The sequence below is a fragment of the Alexandromys fortis genome, unplaced genomic scaffold (assembly GCF_014885135.2).
Source record: "Alexandromys fortis isolate MF-2015 unplaced genomic scaffold, M_Fortis_MF-2015_v1.1 scaffold_133, whole genome shotgun sequence".
In the NCBI taxonomy this organism is placed as follows: domain Eukaryota; kingdom Metazoa; phylum Chordata; class Mammalia; order Rodentia; family Cricetidae; genus Alexandromys; species Alexandromys fortis.
In genome coordinates, this window is record NW_026068030.1 from 1,158,653 (window position 1) to 1,177,714 (window position 19,062).

General features: G+C 36.4%; 1 protein-coding gene across 5 annotated transcripts in view; it reads right to left on the reverse strand.

The window, feature by feature from the left end:
• Positions 1-19,062, reverse strand: part of Tpk1 (thiamin pyrophosphokinase 1) — a 337,026-nt gene that overhangs the window by 227,874 nt on the left and 90,090 nt on the right. For all 5 annotated transcript variants that reach the window (XM_050164434.1, XM_050164432.1, XM_050164433.1 and 2 more), the window contains one exon: positions 4,774-4,843. In XM_050164434.1, the coding sequence (XP_050020391.1) occupies positions 4,774-4,843 (70 nt within the window). The remainder of the gene's footprint in view (positions 1-4,773; positions 4,844-19,062) is intronic.

The following is a 19,062-nucleotide window of genomic DNA, read 5'->3' on the forward strand; positions in this document are numbered from 1 at the left end:
TCTGACCTCCACACTCATGCTGAGACCCACACAAGTGCACGCATATACACTAAATAAGTAAATAAATAAATATTAATATTATGTTTTAACAATTTTTCAAAAAGTTAGGTGACTATTGTTCATTTGTATCAGTGTCTTCTATTTTATTACACTGGTCTATATTTTTGTATTCAGGTCAGCACTAAGTTGCTTTCATTACTGTGGCTCTGTAGTACAATTTGAGATTGGTTATCTTGCCATCTCTGTGATTGCCTTTTCTGCCCTGGGTAGCATTAGCTATTTATTGCCTCTACTGATGTGGGATTCCCCTCTGTATGCTGTGAATACCATGGTGAATAATGAAACTGCCTTGGCCTGTTAATAGGACAAAACTTAGGTAGGCAGGAAAACTAAACTGAATGCTGGGAGAAGGGAAGTGAAGTCAGAGAGAAGTCATGTAGCACCTCCAGACACAGATGCTGGAATTTTATCCAGTAAGTCACAGCCTCATGAATACTAAATTACTAGATACGGGTTAAATTAAGATTTAAGAGTTAGCCAATAAGAAGCTAGAGCTAATGGGCCAAGCAGTGATTTAAATAATATAGTTTTTGTGTGATTATTTCAGGCCTGAGCTGCTGGGCGGCTGGGAAACAAAGAAGTAGTCTCCTTACTACACTCTATATTTCTATATAAGAGTAGAAATTATTTTACTAGCTTTGTATTATATGCCATTCATATTTTGATAAGGATTTCATTGAGTCTATAGGTTCCTTTCAGTGTTAAAGAAAAACAAGAATCTTCCAAACTACAAAGCATTCATTACTAAAGATTAGGGTAGAAATTCATTTTTAAAATTAATTAAAATAACAGTAAGTAGAATCTATCAAAAAGTTGATTATTTGAAAAAAAAATGGACAACATTTACCAATCAGCCAAAGTAATAGGGAGGTAGCCCAAGTTAATCAAATGAATGACAAAAGGAAGTCAGTTGACAGCATCCAGTGAAAAAGATTGTATCATTAGTTGGTATTTTAAAATCTTATATTCTAAATATCTGACCTATGTAGAATACACTGATAAATTCCTAGATATATATGGCCTGCCAAAATCAAATCAACACAATATAAATATCTAAAGCACACAACAGATAAGAAGAATGAAGTAGTATTAAAAAGTCTACTAGGAAAAGAACTTGAAGACCAAATGGGACTTACTGCAAAAGATATAATACCTTTAAATAAGAGCTAAGACCAAATGCTCTCAGACTAAGCTTCATAACATAGGAGAGAAACAAGCTCATTCCATGAAGTCAAAATTATTTTCACAGCAAAGTTAGAATACACATCTTATAGTCCATTTTTGTTTAAAAGATTATTTTTCCTTGACACAAGTGTATTACTAGGTTATAAGTTTGAGATTTGTCTGAAATAAAAATCAAAACCATTCTAAATCTTATAGAATTTGATCTACTCAAATATTAATTTATTTAAAAATTCATTATCTACAATCAGGTTCAGTATAATAGGATTTATAGTGAGATCTTTGATCCACTTGGTATTTAGTTTTGTGCAGGGTGATAGATATGGATCTATTTGCACAATTCTACATGCCATCATCCAGTTATGCCAGCATCATTTGTTGTAGTTGCTTTCTTTTTATCCATTGTATAATTCTGGCTTCTTTGTCAAAAATCAGGTATCCACAAGAGTGTGGATTTATGTGAGGGTCTTCAATTCGATTTCATTGATCCACCTGTCTGATTTTATGGCATACTATACTGCCTTTATTATTATAGCTCTATATTAGAGCTTGAAATAAGGGAAGGTGATACCTCTGCAAGTTCCTTTATTATACAGGATTGTTTTAGTTATCCTGGATTTTTTTTGTTTTTTCCATATAATATTTAGTATTTTTCTTTTAAGGTCTATAAAGAATTGTGTTGGAATTTTGTACTGAATTTGTAGATTGCTTTTGATAAGACTGCCATTTTTACTATATGAATCCTAAGTGAGAAAGAGCATTGAACACATTGGCACAGGAGACAACCTTAGAAAAGAATACCACAGAAAAAAAAGCACAGACACTGAGATTAATAACTAATACATGGGACCTCCTGAAACTGAGAACCTTCTGCAAGGCAAAGGATACTGTCAACAAGATCAAATGGCAGTTTACAGAATGGAAAAAGATCTTCACCAACCCCACATCTGACAGAGTACTAATCTGCAAAATATAAAGAACTCAAGAAACTAGACATCAAAATACTAATTATCCAATTAAAAATGGGGCACAGATCTAAACAGAATTTTCAACAAAAGAATCTGAAATAGCTGAGACACATTAAAAAATACTGTTCAACATTCATACTCATCAGGAAAATGACAATCAAAAGAACTCTGAGATTCTATCTTACATTGTTAGAATGGCTAAGATAAAAAACACTAATGACAACTTATTCCACTCTGTCCCACTGCTGGTGGGAGTGCAAACTTGTATGGTCACTTTGGAAAGCAAGAAGGGGGTTTCTCAGAAAATTGGGAATCAATCTATCTCAAGACCCAACAATACCTCTTGGGCATATACCCAAAGGATACTCAATCATTCCGCAAGGACACTTGTTCAACTATGTTCATAGCAGCAATATTTCTAATAACCATAACCTAGAAATAATCTAGATGCCCGTCAACTGAAAAATAAATAAAGACAATATGGCACATTTATGAACTGGAGTATTACTCAGCTATAAAAAAAATGACATCATAAAATTTGCAGGCAAATGGATATAATTAGGAAAAAAGCATCCTCAATGAGGTAACCCAGACTCAGACAAATATGATATGTACCCACTTATAAATGGATAGCAGCTGTAAAGTAAAGGATAACCATGCTACAATCCACAGCCACAGAGAGGCCAGGTAACAAGGAGAGCCCAAAAAAGGATGGGGATGCATGTATTTACCTGGGAAAGGGAAGTAAAAGAGATCTTGTGGGTAGAATGGGGGGTCAGTGCAAATGGGGATATGATAGATAGGGTTGTGGAGGTGGACACAGGGGAGAGTATTGAAAGAGACACTTTGATGGTGCTATATTCTGGAGTAAAGTAGAAACTTGGTGCAAGGGAAACTCCTGCAAATCTACAAAGGTGGCTGTATCTAAGACTCCTAGAAATAATGGACACATAGTTTATACTGGCCATCTTTGCAATAAGATTGGTAACTACCCCACTTGTCATCTGGGAACCTTCCTCCAACGACTGATGAAAACAGCAAAACAAAAGATTGTTTATAAATATGATGAAGAATACTTGATTTGATTAATTTTAAATTAGGTAAAATAATAATATTTGTTTTAAAAAATCTATTAATCTACTTTTAAATATAGATAAAAGTGTTCTATTACCTTTGCTATCAGTGCTTGTCTAAATCAAATAAAATAATTAATACAGACATCTGTAATTTTTCATAAGCATTCTAGATGGGTGTCATTACTAAAAGATAGGTGGAAAGTGATAGGTTAATAACTTCCAAAGTCCTGATTTTAATATGTTCCTGAGCTGTGCCTACCAATAGAGAAATAGTGTATAACTGCTGACCTCTTAATAGTAACCAGGCTACAGGCATGAGATAAAATCTACCCAGTTTATAACCTGAACCTTGTGAAATGACTCCCTATTCCATACTATGTGTCAAGGCACTTTTTAAACCTACTTGGAATGTTTTTCATACATTGTCCATGTCAGGTATTAGAGTATACTGTCAGAGGAAGTTACAAAGTTGTGCAGTAATGAGTAAATAGAATTTAACTATTCCAGGTTGTCACTCTTATTTGCCTTCTTTTTTTAATTGCATCTAGTCTCCACACATTAACAAATAGTATCTGATCTCAAAGAAAACAACTTCTCCAAAGAAAGCAACCAGATGCTCTCAAAAGCAGCTCTGGTATCAGAAAACGGAAGTTAAACATTCGGATGTCACAAAGATAAATACATGATTTCAAAGCACATTTGTTTATGCCCACACAGGGCCTGTTATAATATTTTCATTTTTGTTTTGTAAGTGAGTAGGTGATTTCTCAAATGCCAACCATTTCAGTACAGCTCCTAACACATATGAGAATGCCTGAGCTGCTCACACAAATAGTATCCTCACATCTACACCACGGAATCTTGTGTTTCTAAACTATCTGGGACACAAACATGTTCAAAGTTGAACTAATTTGAAAATCTGCTTCCATTAAACATATTCTCTCATCAAATAGTATCTCATCAGACAAGAATCAGGAAAACAAGACAGTGCAAAACCAAATCATTAAATAAGCTCTCTCCAAAAGTAAATGTATGTAACTCAGAAGTAATTAAGAAGGAGTAAGTCCTACTGAGAATTATTCCACACTAATATAAAACTTCACATCTTCTACAGCAGACTATATATTTCTTTTCCAGGAGTCTAGTTTTTATTCATTTAAAGTGTTTTAATACCAACATAAATAGTCATTTGAGGTTTTATTTTAGCCACTCTGAAAAGTTCTCACAAATTTCAATATTTGGTAATGTGACTTAATGAGGCTTTAAAGTAATAGAATAGGATTTTAAATAGAAGAATAGAGATGATCCTAATTCTCAGAAATCTCATTCAACAAAAGAAATAATATATTGTGGTTATGTAGCTCAACCCTTCTCTTAGAGGCAATTTCCTATGATGAATATGGAGGAAAATAAACAGTCGCCATAAGAAGAGTAAAACTAAAGAGCAGCAAAACAGAGGGGCATGCAGACACTGACTTGGCACATACCTTTCTCTCTCTCCTTCGGTGAGGTCATATAAGCGGTTGGCACCTCCATCAGCACAGGCTCTGAAGAGAGCTTCAAACAAATAGAATATAAATCATTTCAGTACAAATGGCAAAGCACAGTGTGGTGAACATACTGAAATACAAATGCTCAGAAGACCCGTGGATCCTTAGATTCATCTTATGGCACTTCTGTCATTATTATAGTGACTCTACAGCCAGGTGTTGGCATACCCCTTTAATCTGAGCACTCAGAAGGCAGAGGCAGGCATATCTCTGTGAGTTCAAGGCCAGCTTGGTCTACAAGAGTTAGTTCCAGGACAGCTAGGGCTGTTACACAGAGAAAGCTTGTCTCAAAAAACCAAAAGCCAAACCAAACCAAACACTCACTCCAAAAGAAAACAAAATAAAACCACCCAGACACCCTAGGCATCTTCCTCAGTTCCTCTGAAAAGAGAGGGAGAGTGTGTGGTACTGGTACTAGCCTATTCTCCAATGTGCTTTTCCTCTTCTATAAGAGAAGATAGGTTCATGCTCATAGGAAGGAGTAGAATACAGTTTCTTATAGTCAGTTGCTCTGAGCACATTAACACACTGGCTTTGGATGTCCTGTGGGAAAAGTGGTGTGATGTGGGATTCCCCTCTATATGCTCTAAGTACCATTGGTTAATAAAATAGCTGTTTTGGGCCTGTGATAGGGTAGAGCAGAGCTAGGCAGGGAAAACTAAGCAGACTAAGTGGGGAAAACTAAACTGAATGCTGGGAGAAAAAAGGCAGAGTCAGACAGAAGCCATGTAGCCCAACCAGAGATAGATACCAGAACTTTACCTGGTAAGTCACAACCACATGGTGATACACAGATTAATGGAGATGGGTTAAATTAATATGTAAGAGTTAGCCAATAAGAAGCTAGAGTTAATGGGCCAAGCAATGATTTAATTAATACAGTTTCTGTGTGGTTATTTCAGGAGTCTGGCAGCCAGGAAATGATCAAGAGGCCTTCTCACTAAGGTGGTGCTTTCAGGTAGGAGCCTGTCTCAATGTTCTGTGCCTTGTTTATCTTTTCTCTGGAAACAATTAAGATCTTCCATTTATCGCCAATATTTTCAACTTCAAAACTGTGCCTAGAGTAACTCTACTTCCCAAAGCTGAAGATGGATCCCTTTCAGGTTCTGGGTGGATTACTTTCAGTTTCCCATCTTCCAGTGAAATATATTTGTGGACACTTTTACCTGTCCTCAACCTTTCTCTAAATGTTGCATTCTTGTTTTCCTTCTATACATAATGAATTACTTCAACTCTGTTTTACAATTTATAAATTCTCTTTTCAATTATGTCAAATATTAATAATATAACATATTATTATTAATATGTGCCAATGATGTTAGTTTTAATATTACTATTTCATATTATTAATCTATTTTCTTTTTTTAAAATTTATTTATTAAAGATTTCTGTCTCTTCCCCACCGCTGCCTCCCCTTTCCCTCCCCCTCCACCAATCAAGTCCCCCTCCCTCGTCAGCCCAAAGAGCAATCAGGGCTCCCTGCCCTGTGGGAAGTCCAAGGACCACCCACCTCCATCCAGGTCTAGTAAGGTGAGCATCCATGAAACTGCCTAGGCTCCCACGAAACCAATAGGTACAGTAGGATCAAAACCCCATTGCCATTGTTAATCTATTTTCAATAAAGGACTTTTGTGATATTGGTTGCTAATTTATCTTTTTTTAAAAAATAAAATAAAAATTTAATAAAAAACTAACACTATGGAATTGGACAAAACAAACTGAAGGGAGAGAGCCCTAGAGAAGATACAAGAAAAAGAAACTCACTTGTTCTCACACTCAGGAATCCGATAAAAACAATAAACTGAAAGAGATAATATATATGTAAAGGGCTGGTGCAGAGCTGTTCATGCTGCCTGGAATCCTTCGTGTGAGTTTTGATCAGGTTGATTTAGAGGATCTTAGCTTCATTTACTTATTTTAGAAAATCTTTGCCCTAGGGGATCAGATCAAACTAATTTTTTAACCCCATAGCATAGGAATGAATGCAAGCTATTAGTGATTTAACAGGATATTATGGCAATTTCTTTAATATACCAAAGTCTTGTCATCTGTCCCTATACAACTACTAAAAACGAAACCACTAAGTATATTAGTTACTTTTTCATTGTGGACATATAAATGAGTAATCAGTAATAATGATGGCATACACCTAAGTGAATGCTGCCTTGACAATTCCCCCACCTAAGAAATTTGTTCCAGGCAAGGGGCAGAATGTGACCAGATTATCTGCCAAAATCCTACATGAATCGTGTGTAGCCCAGTTGCTTATAGACGCCTATCTGCAGGTTTCCACTCTCTGTATTACTCTCAACAACACTGTCTTCAGAACAGAACAGTCTAAGTTCTGCTTATAGCATTCGATTGCTTTCCATGTCTAACACTCCAATGTCTTCCACACTAAGAAATCGGCATGAGAAAATGTCTGGGATAGCAATGGCTTCAGAAGGAACAGACTACCCTATTGACCTACTTCTTTATTTTAAAACCATCCTATCATCTTTTGTGTGCAAATTTAACATAATATTTAAAAAAATAGAATATTTAATTCAAAATTTTGATGTGTTAACATATCTAACCAACCCCATATATAGGCACAACAGCCCCATGTTCCCTGTTACAAAGAAAATAAAATACAAGTCAAGTGGGTAAAAATACACTCAGTTATAGCTTGAGCCTCTTTATGCAGTAGCATCATCAAACGAATGGCAATTTAATAATTACATCCTACAATACATGAATACTGTCGGCATTCAGGAAACAGTTTTCTCTGTTTTTTTCATAAAAATTTTTTAAAATATAAAAGTTTACATTTTTAGAAAAGAATAGCCCAATCTAGTACAAAATACTAAATGAAAACAAGAGCTTTCATAAAATCAACTAATAGGGATGACTAATTTCACTAAACTGCCCAAAATATTTTATAAGAACTAGAATCCAGGCTCATATTATGCCAAGAATATAACTGACAGAAGAGCATAGAATCTGTAGCACATTCCCCACATGTCAAAATCATCATAAGTGAAGAGAGAAAAATGAACTTACATAAAATGTAGTATAATATCACTGACTGGGGAGAATAAAAAGACTGATTAATAGAAACAGATGGTAAACGATCAGTAATTACCCTCAGAGTATAAAAAGTAATTCCCCATAAACAAAATTAACAAGTCCATGAGCTCTTTTATGTAAAAAATTATTTACTAAAGCAATGTAAAATGTAAGAAATAGTGTTTAATTGAGGAAGATTAACAAGTAGAATGATATCAATTTTCATACAATATTACACAGCAATCATCAGCTGACTTCAACATTTAAGTCTTTTTAAAAGCCAGAGTAGAGCTCAGAGATAAGAGTGCTGACCTAGCATGTGTGAGGCCTGGTTTTACTCCCCACTGACATCATAAGCAATTAGGCACATTTACATTTGGTAGGTATCCAAGCTCATTTTGAAGTAGAAGAAAATAGAGCAAGGAGCCAATGTGTGGAACATCCTTTAGACTAACAAAAGCTTCATATGCAATGAACAGTGAAAGATTAGCTTTTAAAGGAATGCATTAACAAATCCAGTTCAGATAAAATTCCTGTTATTTTTGTCAATAACTACATTTAACTTGATGGATTTAGAGCAGTTTATGAAAAGCGAGAAACATGGTAACTACATTTATCCATGTTTACTAATGTTTTAAATAGAAACCTGAGCTAGAATACTCATGAGGAGATGTACAGACTACCCTCTCATTACACACAAACTAGAAATGGGGATTTATTCCACCTGAAGGAAAAAGAAATCTAGTTTGGAAGTAATGTGATTCCCATAAGGTACCACAAACAATATTATTTATTTTTTAATGCTTCATTCACAAAACGTCATCAAATTTTACAAGTATAGAAATAAAATTGCATTTCAAAGGAAAATGTTTGAAGAATATGACAAACAATGCTGACATGGGTTCACAAATAGCAATTTGAAAACTATGCAGCACACATGACCACAAAGGGAATGGCCATGTAACATGACCAGAAGTAGAGGTCACTCTAGAGGAGGAGCAGATAAATCACAATAAATCCAACTAAAAATGCTCATTCATCGTAATTAAAATTGTACTAAGAATTCCTGCATGAGTTATCTCTTAATGTAAAATGTCTGTTAGCTTATATAGCAAAATTCTTGCAGATTAGCCAAGTAATGGCTGAACAATTGCTTATTACGCTTCAAGTTGATAAACATCTGATGACTAAAATACACTAAATATCACTGGGGCAACTTTTCTATTTCAACAGTTCTGGTATGTTAAAGATAACTTTAAGTGTGTTTTTTTTTTAAACCCAGCATTTAGCAATATTTACAAAAAAACCCACATTAACAATTACAGGTAAATTGGCTATTTCAAAATCTTCTGTTGAATAAAGTGGAGCAAAAATGATTTGACTTACTGCAAAATATACTATTCAAGTAATTTCAAGTATTTATATGGGGGAAAACAGACAGAGAAGAGGAGGAGGAGAGGGAAAGAAATCTTGCCATTTTAGTAACTTATAAGAACACTGGACTTCAAATTTGATCTCAGGTTCTATAAGCACTAACTAGTCCAGTGACTTTAAGCCAAGCCCAACAACTCTGATTCTAATGGGAAATCATCAAAATTACTAGGGTGTATTCCACTTAATTAATAAAATATCCAGAACTCACAGAAAGACAATGTAAATAAAACAAGAAGGGAGACTCAGGGAATATACTGTGCTATTGAGGAAACTCTATCTCAGAGAAAGGCCTGTAAATTTATACTACTTTCAAATGTGCTTCCCCTTTGATGCAGAAGTTCTGTATCACTAACATAAACACCTGTCGAGAAGGACAAGACAGTGAGCATAAGGATAATCGCTGTTGCATATATGTTATAATGAAAAACACAGCAGCAGACATACATGGCCATTGTGTGAATATTGGTAGTTATATAGTATTCCTCACATTCAACCATCAAGAAGGTTGCTTTTATATCTTTATTTATTTTATTGTATGAATGTTTTGCCTTCAGGTAAGTCTGTTTGCCAAGTTTATGCCTGGTCTCCATGGATGTCAGAAGAAGGTATCAGACCCTTTAGAACAGGAGTGTCTTAGTTAGGGTTTCTATTCCTTTGAAGAGACACTATGACCACAGCAACTATTATAATGGAAAACATTTAATTGTAGTGACTCACTTCACAGTTTCAGAAGTTTGCTCCATTATTGTCATGGCAGGGAACAAGGCAGCATGCAGGCAGAGAGGGTGGAGAAGGAGCTGAGAGTTCGTACATCTTGACTACAAAGCAACAGGAAGTGCTCTGAGCTATTAGGCAGTATTTTCAGCATATATGACGCCTCAAAGTCCACCTTCATAAAGATACTCTTCCTTCAACAATGCCACACCTCCCTAACACTCCTTTGGGAGCCCATTTTCTTTCAAATCACCACAAGGAGTTACATGCACTCAGCCATGAACTCTGATCCTCTGCAAGAATAGTCAGGGCTCAGAATTGAACGCTGGTCCTCTTCAAGAATAGTCAGGGCTCTTAACCACTTAGCTGTCTCTCCCAGCCTACCAGCCTACCAGAATATTATTTTATATAATAAATTATTTTTAAAAATTACTTCTTGTTTAGGTCTTCCAGTTAATAGCAACTCAGAGAGAATACAATAAACAAACCTAAAAAAAAAAACTAAATATCTGATACAGTCTTCCATACCAAGATTATGGATTGGTTAATCACTAATCACTGGTTACCAATACTGAAGAGTAGACACTAGACTTAATTCCCTAAGGAAACTCATGCCAACAAAAGAGTGGGGAAGGTACTCAAAAATGGCTAAATGGAACACTGGAAAGTCACCCTACCAAGACTTCACTATTTTATAAGACAGCATGATGAACTGTCCTGTGACCTTCCTAAAAGGTTAATAAACTTCATTTTTGATCAAGCCCTTCAAGTCATATTTTTTAGTTCAATCATAATATCAGCTGTCTATTCCTTAAAGTAACTGTTTAATAGTGAATATTTAAAAAACAATAGGGATGGAATAATGACATTTAAACACTGTTGATTTGAAACTTTTTTTACAAGGGATATAAATTATATTGAATTTTAATTTGAAACTCAAACTGACAAGAAGAAAACAGAAAGTTGAGGTTAAAGCTCAGTGGTAGAACACTTGTTTAGTTTGTGTGAAATCTTAGTATCAATCTCCAACACATAAGAATGGTAGTCATGCACACATATGAAGAAGGACAAGAAAAAATAGACATATATTTGTAGAATAGCAAAAATAATTCAGGATAATCCCCATTTGGGAGAAAGGGATAAAACACTTCATCAGGCAGAAAGATGGGTGATTCCCAGCCAGAGACAAGGTAACTTTTCAGGTTTCCTCTTTTCTTGCCATGCAGCTTGAGACCGGGAATGTGGTACTACACAGTCTGCCATCCTGTCCCAAGCAAGAACATGATAAGAAAGTGAGAAGGCAAACCTGAACACACTGAGTTTCCACTGCCATGACTAAAGCCACGCAGTAGTTGTGAGTTAAAAAATTCTCTCTCTGGCTGTGGCAAGTTTGAGTTGAGTTCGATGACACTTAAGATATGAAAGAGCCCAAACTTGCACAAATATTAATTCCTAATTTAAAGACAGACTCCTCAGATCTATTGAAACAAGCTCTTAGAAAGAGGCATCATGCCTATGACCGGTATGTAAATCACTAGCAATGCCTTGGATACAGCCCAAGTCTCGGAGTTCCTGGACATGGTAAAAAGAGATGGATTAGTGTAGTTTCTCTTCCAAGGCTTTATTTCATGTAGAAAAAAAAAAAAAAGCTTTTACTTAGAAATTCATACAAATATATTCTCTTTTAAAGAAATAACAATTTACTTTTCTTAGAGGAGCACTGAAATGCACACAAAATTACTAGCTATTTTGAGATCTTTTTTAAGGCTTTAGATGGAAGGTCTTACTTATAGTATATTTATGTGTAGTTATCAAGAAAGCTCACATTATTTGTAATATTCTTCAGATAATGAGTAGAATACTCATTAAATTTTAGTCAAGTAAGTAGCACAACATTATCCTTATTTCAAATGAAAATCAAGTGGTATTTATACTGAGCAGCAATATGCACACTTCTGCACCAGCCCTAATGAGCTGCTTCATGCCACGTAATGGAGGTTTCTATTACCTTTTAGTAAATATTGCTGTGTAAATTTTATTATCCTTTCTCTCTCCTCCTTCCCTACTAATGTACTGTAGAGATGAAGTATGACATCTAGTCTTCCGTGATACTATTTATAAAGTCTACAATAAAATACCTCTTTAATTCTGGGTTTCACCAACTATCTAATTACTAAGACATCTCACAAAAATCACCTACTCTCAGGCTGCACTGTATAACCTAGTACAGAGAAAATTTTATTAAAAAATGGCAAGGCTCATTATGTATAAAAACTGGTAAGTAAAGTAGATAAATAAAATTATCTTGTATGTATAAAGATCATATGTATTTCATTAACTAAATATGTGACTGTTACATGTGGGAGAAACAAACCAATGCTTCTCTCTGTAATATTTCTACCACTGAGCTAGTTCTCCAGGCCATAGTCAATTGTTTAGTTTTCTATTTGCACAGGCAATTTCATAACTGTTTTTTTGTAAGATGTTGTTTGTTATCTCACTATTCTTATGAACAAAATTCAGTGGCTACATTATTTTTAAGTGCTTAGAAACTCATTCTGTTCTGTATGGATTGATTTTTGTCATCAAATTTTTATTGCCAAATTGACATAATAATTTTACACTAATTAAGTATAAATATCTGGTAAATAAAAGTTTCTCCCCCATGGTGGGGTGGGTAAAGGCCCATGAACTCTCAAACCTTAGATTTTTCACTAGTAACCAGCAACTCTTTAGGGACAGGATAGCAAATATGAACACAATTCATAGTGAATAAAACAAGCACAGAAGAGATCATATTTGGCATTATAAAGCTTGGTAAGGTTCACACTTGGAGGCTTTGTGGAGTGCTTCTCTAGATGCTGAAGGATATTCAGTATTCCTGACCTCTATACACTACATGTCAACAGCACCCTGTTGTGGTTATGGCAACTGGATATACGTGCCAAGGTCAAATCCCACTAGCAGTCATTTCAAGTTGGGAAGGAGGTCACCACTCCTCAGCAGGCTGCCAGCACAGAGATGTAAGGAAGACACACTGCTATGCCACAAAATTTCCAAATTAAACTAATTTCAAGAAGCTACATTACCTAGCTACAAAAGGCAGGGAAATTAACAAGGTAAGTATAAACTAGCTAAATTGACTTTACAGCCATTTCATATACACCTCATATTTACTTAAGGCTCATATTTACTTAAGGTTAAGTAAGCAAATTACTAACACTAGTGACTGCTGAAGTCAAAACCTTCTGACTGCCCTCCAGGATTGATTGAGTTGTAGGATATTTGTATACTGTGTATAAATAAATTTCTGTGATTGCTGTAATAAAAAGCTGTACGGCCAATAGCGAGGCAGAAGGGACAGGCGGAACTTCCAGGTAGAAAAAGGAGGAGGAGATAATCCAGGCATGTAGGAGTTACCAGCCAGAGGTGGAGGAAGCAGGAGGGGCAGTATAGAGATGAGGTAATGAGCCTCATGGGAGAACATATATTAAAAAATATGGGTTAATTTAAGTTGTAAAAAAATAACTAGGAACAAGGCAAGGCCAATGCTGAACTTTTATCACTGAGTCTCTGTGTCATAATTTGTGGGTGGGTCATCCTGATGAAAAATCACTACTGATTCACATAATTTCTCTAGTTGATGAGTATCAGCTATCTCACCCTTCTTCCGTGAACAGTAAACCTGTGAAAGGGTAGTTTCTGTGGACGATTTCACTGCACAGTGCACAATTATCCACAAGAGGCAGTGACACTATGAAGACGGGAGTCAGGAATCTATGAATATAGTGGAGAAAAATGCCTACAACTAGCAAGAGAAGCAGGTACAGAAGAGTCAAAGATGGTGGTTGACTCACTTGGCAAAAATGTAACAGTTTTTAAGTAAAGATTTAAAATAAAAATCAATTTGATGATAAAAATATGCGGATCAATGAATATAAACTAAATACAGGAAATGGTTGACCAATGGAATCAAAAAGAAGACCTGGATATTAACTCACAAACCTATGAACTCCTGATTTTTGATAAAGGAGCTAAAAGTATACAATGGAAGAAAGAAAGCATGTTCAACAAATGGTGCTGGCATAACTGGATATCAACCTGTAGAAGAATGAAAATAGATCCATATCTATCACCATGCACAAAACTCAAGTCCAAATGGATTAAAGACCTCAATATCAATCTGAACACACTGAACCTGATAGAAGAGAAAATGGGAAGTAGTTTACAACACATGGGCACAGGAGACCACTTCCTACGTATAACCACAGTAGCACAGACAATAAGGGCAACATTGAATAAACAGGACCGCCTAAAACTGAGAAGCTTCTGTAAAGGAAAGGACACTGTCATTAAGACAAAAAGGCAACCTATTGATTGGGAGAAGATCTTCACCAACCCTGCAACAAACAAAGGTCTGCTCTCCAAAATATATAAAGAACTCACGAAACTAGATTTTAAAATGCTAATTAAACCAATTTAAAAATGGGGTACTGAACTGAACAGAGAATTCTCAGCAGAAGAATTTCAAATGGCCAAAAGACAAGTAAGGTCATGCTCAACCTCCTTAGTGATCAGGGAAATGCAAATCAAAACAACTTTGAGATACCATCTTACACCTGTTAGAATGGCTAAAATCAAAAACACCAATGATAGCCTATGCTGAAGAGAATGTGGAGTAAGAGGAACACTCATCCATTGCTGGTGGGAATGCAAACTTGTGCAACCACTTTGGAAAGCAGTGTGGCAGTTTCTCGGGATATTCTGGATCAACCTACCCCAGGATCCAGCAATACCTCTCCTGGGAATATACCCAAGAGATGCCCTATCATACTACAAAAGCATTTGTTCAACTATATTCATAGCAGCATTATTTGTAATAGCCAGAACCTAGAAACAACCTAGATGCCTCTCAATGGAAGAATGGATAAAGAAAGTGTTGAATATATATGCATTAGAGTACTACTCAGCGGTAAAAAACAATGACATCTTGAATTTTCATCCATGCAAATGGATGGAAATAGAAAACACTATCCTGAGTGCGGTAACCCAGACCCAAAAAGATGAATATGGTATGGACTCACTCATTAGTGGATTCTAGCCATAAATAAAGGACATTGAGCCTATAATTCATGATCCTAGAGAAGCTAAATAAGAAGGTGAACCCGAAGAAAACATGTAATCATCCTCCTGGATATTGGAAGTATACAAGATTTCCAGGCTAAAATTGAGAGCTTGGGTATGGGAGTGGAGTGGGGGTAAGGGGAGATGGGGAGAGAGAAGTGAGAAGGGGAGGATGGGGAGAGCTTGGGGAAATGGGACAGTTGGGATGGAGGAAGAGTGGATATGGGAGCAGGGAAGTATATATCTTAATTAAAAGAGCCAGTTTAGCGTTGGCAAGAGACTTGACTCTAGAGAGGTTCCCAGGTGTCCAAGAAAATGTCCCCTGCTTGTTACTTGAGCAGCTGAGGAGAGGGCACCTGAACTGACCCTATATTATAGCCACATTGATGAATATCTTACATATCAACATAGAACCTTCATCTGGCAATGGATGGAGATAGAGACATAGACCCACACTGGAGCACTGGACTGAGCTCCCAAGGTCCATATGAGGAGCAGAAGGAGAGAGAACATGATCAAGGAAGTCAGGACCGCGAGGGGTGTGCCCACCCACTGAGACGGTGGGGCTGATCTAATGGGAACTCACCAAGGCCAGCTGGACTGGGACTGATGGAGCATGTGATCAAACCAGACTCTCTGAACATGGCTCACAAGGAGGGCTGACTGAGAAGCCAAGGACAATGGCACTGGATTTTGATTCTACTGAATGTACTGGCTTTGTGGGAACCTAGTCTGTTTGGATGCTCACCTTCTAGTGATGTGGGAGTGTCATATATCAATCTGTTGATTTCATTGGTTAATTAAATAAAGAAATTGCTTGCCCTGAAGGTTAAAACATAGGTGGGAGGAGTAAACAGGAGGAAGATGGGAAGAGTAAACAGAATGGAATGCTGGGAGGAAGAGGAAGTGAGCTCAGACTCAACAGCTCTGCTCTCTGGAGCAGAGACGCCAGGCTCTGCTCTCCCAGGCAGCTCCGACCCAGGATGAACGTAGGCTAGAATCTTCCTGGTAAGCGCACCTTGGGGTGCTACAAACAATTATTAGAAATGGGCTAGTCCAGGTGCGAGAGTTAGCCGAGAAGAGGCTGGATATAATGGGCAAGCAGTGTTTAAATGAATACAGTTTGTGTGTTGTTATTTTGGGGCATAAGCTAGCAGGCGGCCGGGGTGCTGGGGACTCAGCCCTGCTGCTCTTATTTCAACATTCTAGACCTGGATGGAGAGGGGCGGACCTTGGACTTCCCACAGGGCAGGAAACCCTGACTGCTCTTTGGACTGTAGAGGGAAGAGGGGAGAATAGGAGGAGGGGGAGGGAAATGGGAGGAGGAGGAGAGGTGAAAATTTTTAATAATAATAATATACTTAAATAAAATAAAAAATAAAAAAAATCACAGTAAAAAGAGATTCAGTATACAAGGAAGTCATTATTAGCTTTAATTTAAAGACATGTACTTGCTCATTTATTCAATAAAGATCTCTGGACATTGTAAGAAAATTACAGGAAATAATAGTCCAGTGAAAGTAGATTAAGAATTCTTCAACACAAGTTTACACATCAAATTCAACTACACATAAACAGATCATTCACCACCATCAAGTGAGATTTACAGACCCTTAGGTGACAGGGTAGTTATGCAAATCAGTGTGAAACATAGCCTTAAAGGAGAAAAAGCAAAACTATGCAATCCTTTGGATAGATGGAGAAAGAACCTTGGAATACAACAATAACCCTATGTAAAAAATTCTACAATAAAAGACATAAGGGAATGTAGCTCAACTCAATCACTGTCATATATGAAAAGTCCTCAATTAGCATTATTTTAACTCAACAGCTAAAATACTGATGTTTTCCTTTAAAATCAGAAACAAGAAAAGGATGGCCACAATTACTACCTCACTTTGACATAATATTGAAAGTTTCAGCCAGAATAATAAAAAGTTTGAATTAGTACATTATTGAAACCTAAACTAGCTCCTATGTCCAATGCGTTGTTAAGACTACATTCTTTCTTATACCACCAAGCATTAAGGATTGCTTTATTAAAGAAAGGAAGAGATGGGGTTGAGGTGAAAGTAGCTGGAACATGAAAGTGAATCTAGGTACTGTAGATTTCTGGAAAGGACTCAATAGAAAGACTAACTGGAAACACTCATTCTGCAGAACTTAGAACTCACTGCAATGTGCCTGTGATAGTGCTGGGGAAAACACACTCTGCAAAATCTCATACCAAAGGCACTTGACAAGACAAGGGCACGAGAATGGAAGGAAACATCTCTTCTTCTAGTTATGCCCCCCTTTAATCCCTCTGCAGGCACTGCTAAACATCTCATTTCTTGCAATGGAGAAACATCACCAGTGGGATGGCTCTGCATTAAGGGATAGAAGAGAAAGCTTAATAGGCACAGGTCTATCATTAGAGTCTAAGCAATTAAGACTCATTTTGAGCTAAGAGAAAGTTAATAGACAACTCGTAAGACACATATAATGTTCTTATTTTATTATATTTTCAAACTCCCATGGTGAACACTTACCCAACTGGTTCAATGTCCTAAGCAATCCTAACTGGTCTCTTTCCTTCCCACAGAGGTTTTACTCTGTCTCCTAAAACCTCTCTGGCCCAATGCAATACCCTTCACAGGGCAGCTGGTATCCTAAAGGTGCTTGAACCGAATTGAACAAACCATGGCCTAAATGCCTTTCAAACAACCAGGCCAGGCCATATTTTTAAAAACCAACATGTTTTAATCCTATGAGGATATAAAAGTCCCATGAGGCACTGAGTTTATTAAGCATTTTTCATACTGGGATCAGTACTAAAATCTTGCCCTGAAATACAGAATGAAGAAGATTTGATTTAAAATGCCCCTTTGGATCTATATACTTCAAAAGGATGTGCATCTCCATCTGTGCCTCCTTTTGCAGCAAATAACTGAAATAATTCATATGAAGGGAAACAAAAAAGGAAAAATATCCCTTGTGGCTTAATCCTAAATTTTCACTCTCTAACTTATGTAGCATATATCTCATGGAAATGTTCTAAATGTATAAAATGTATCATGTACACCAAAATACAGAGATGAACAAAGAGCACAACTCACTTGTACCCTACACCTACCTTTGCCAAGTGTCACTATTCAACTTCAGATTGCTATAATTCTAAAAAACCTTCTATTCTCTAAATTGCCACCCCATACCCAATAGACCCCTATGCCCTAATTAGCATACCCACTGTTCTAGATTTAAGATTCACACTCTCAGCTTGTGGACAGTTGTTTTTTTTTTTTTTTTATGGCATGTGCTTTTAACCATGAGCAATATGTAATATTTTGTAAATATGTAAATTTTAAGCAATACGCTCAAATATTTTCTCTTATCATTGACTATTATGATGCAAGAGATTTCAACTTCAAATATAAATTCATCTGACTAATACAGATTTAATGAATTCATCAAAAGATTTATATTTTAATAATTCTGCTATTAATATCCCTATGCATGATTATACACATATGGATGTGTTCTTTCTGGATGTCATATACCTAAAGAATAGTCACCATGTCCTAAAATGGGCACATTACTAATTTTACTACATCATACCAGGTCATTTCTCATAATGACTACACTAATCTACACCAAGTAAAATTTTATTAGATAGTATAAAACTGAACCAGACTCATGGCTTCTGTTTGTGGAAGTACCCTATAACAGATGGGCACAGGCGATCGCTTCCTATGTATAACCCCAGCGGCACAGACATTAAGGGAAACATTGAATAAATGGGACCTACTAAAACTGAGAAGCTTCTGCAAAGCAAAAGACACTGTCACTAAGACAAAAAGGCAACCCACTGACTGGGAGGAGATCTTCACCAACCCCGCAACAAAGGTCTGATCTCCAAAATATATA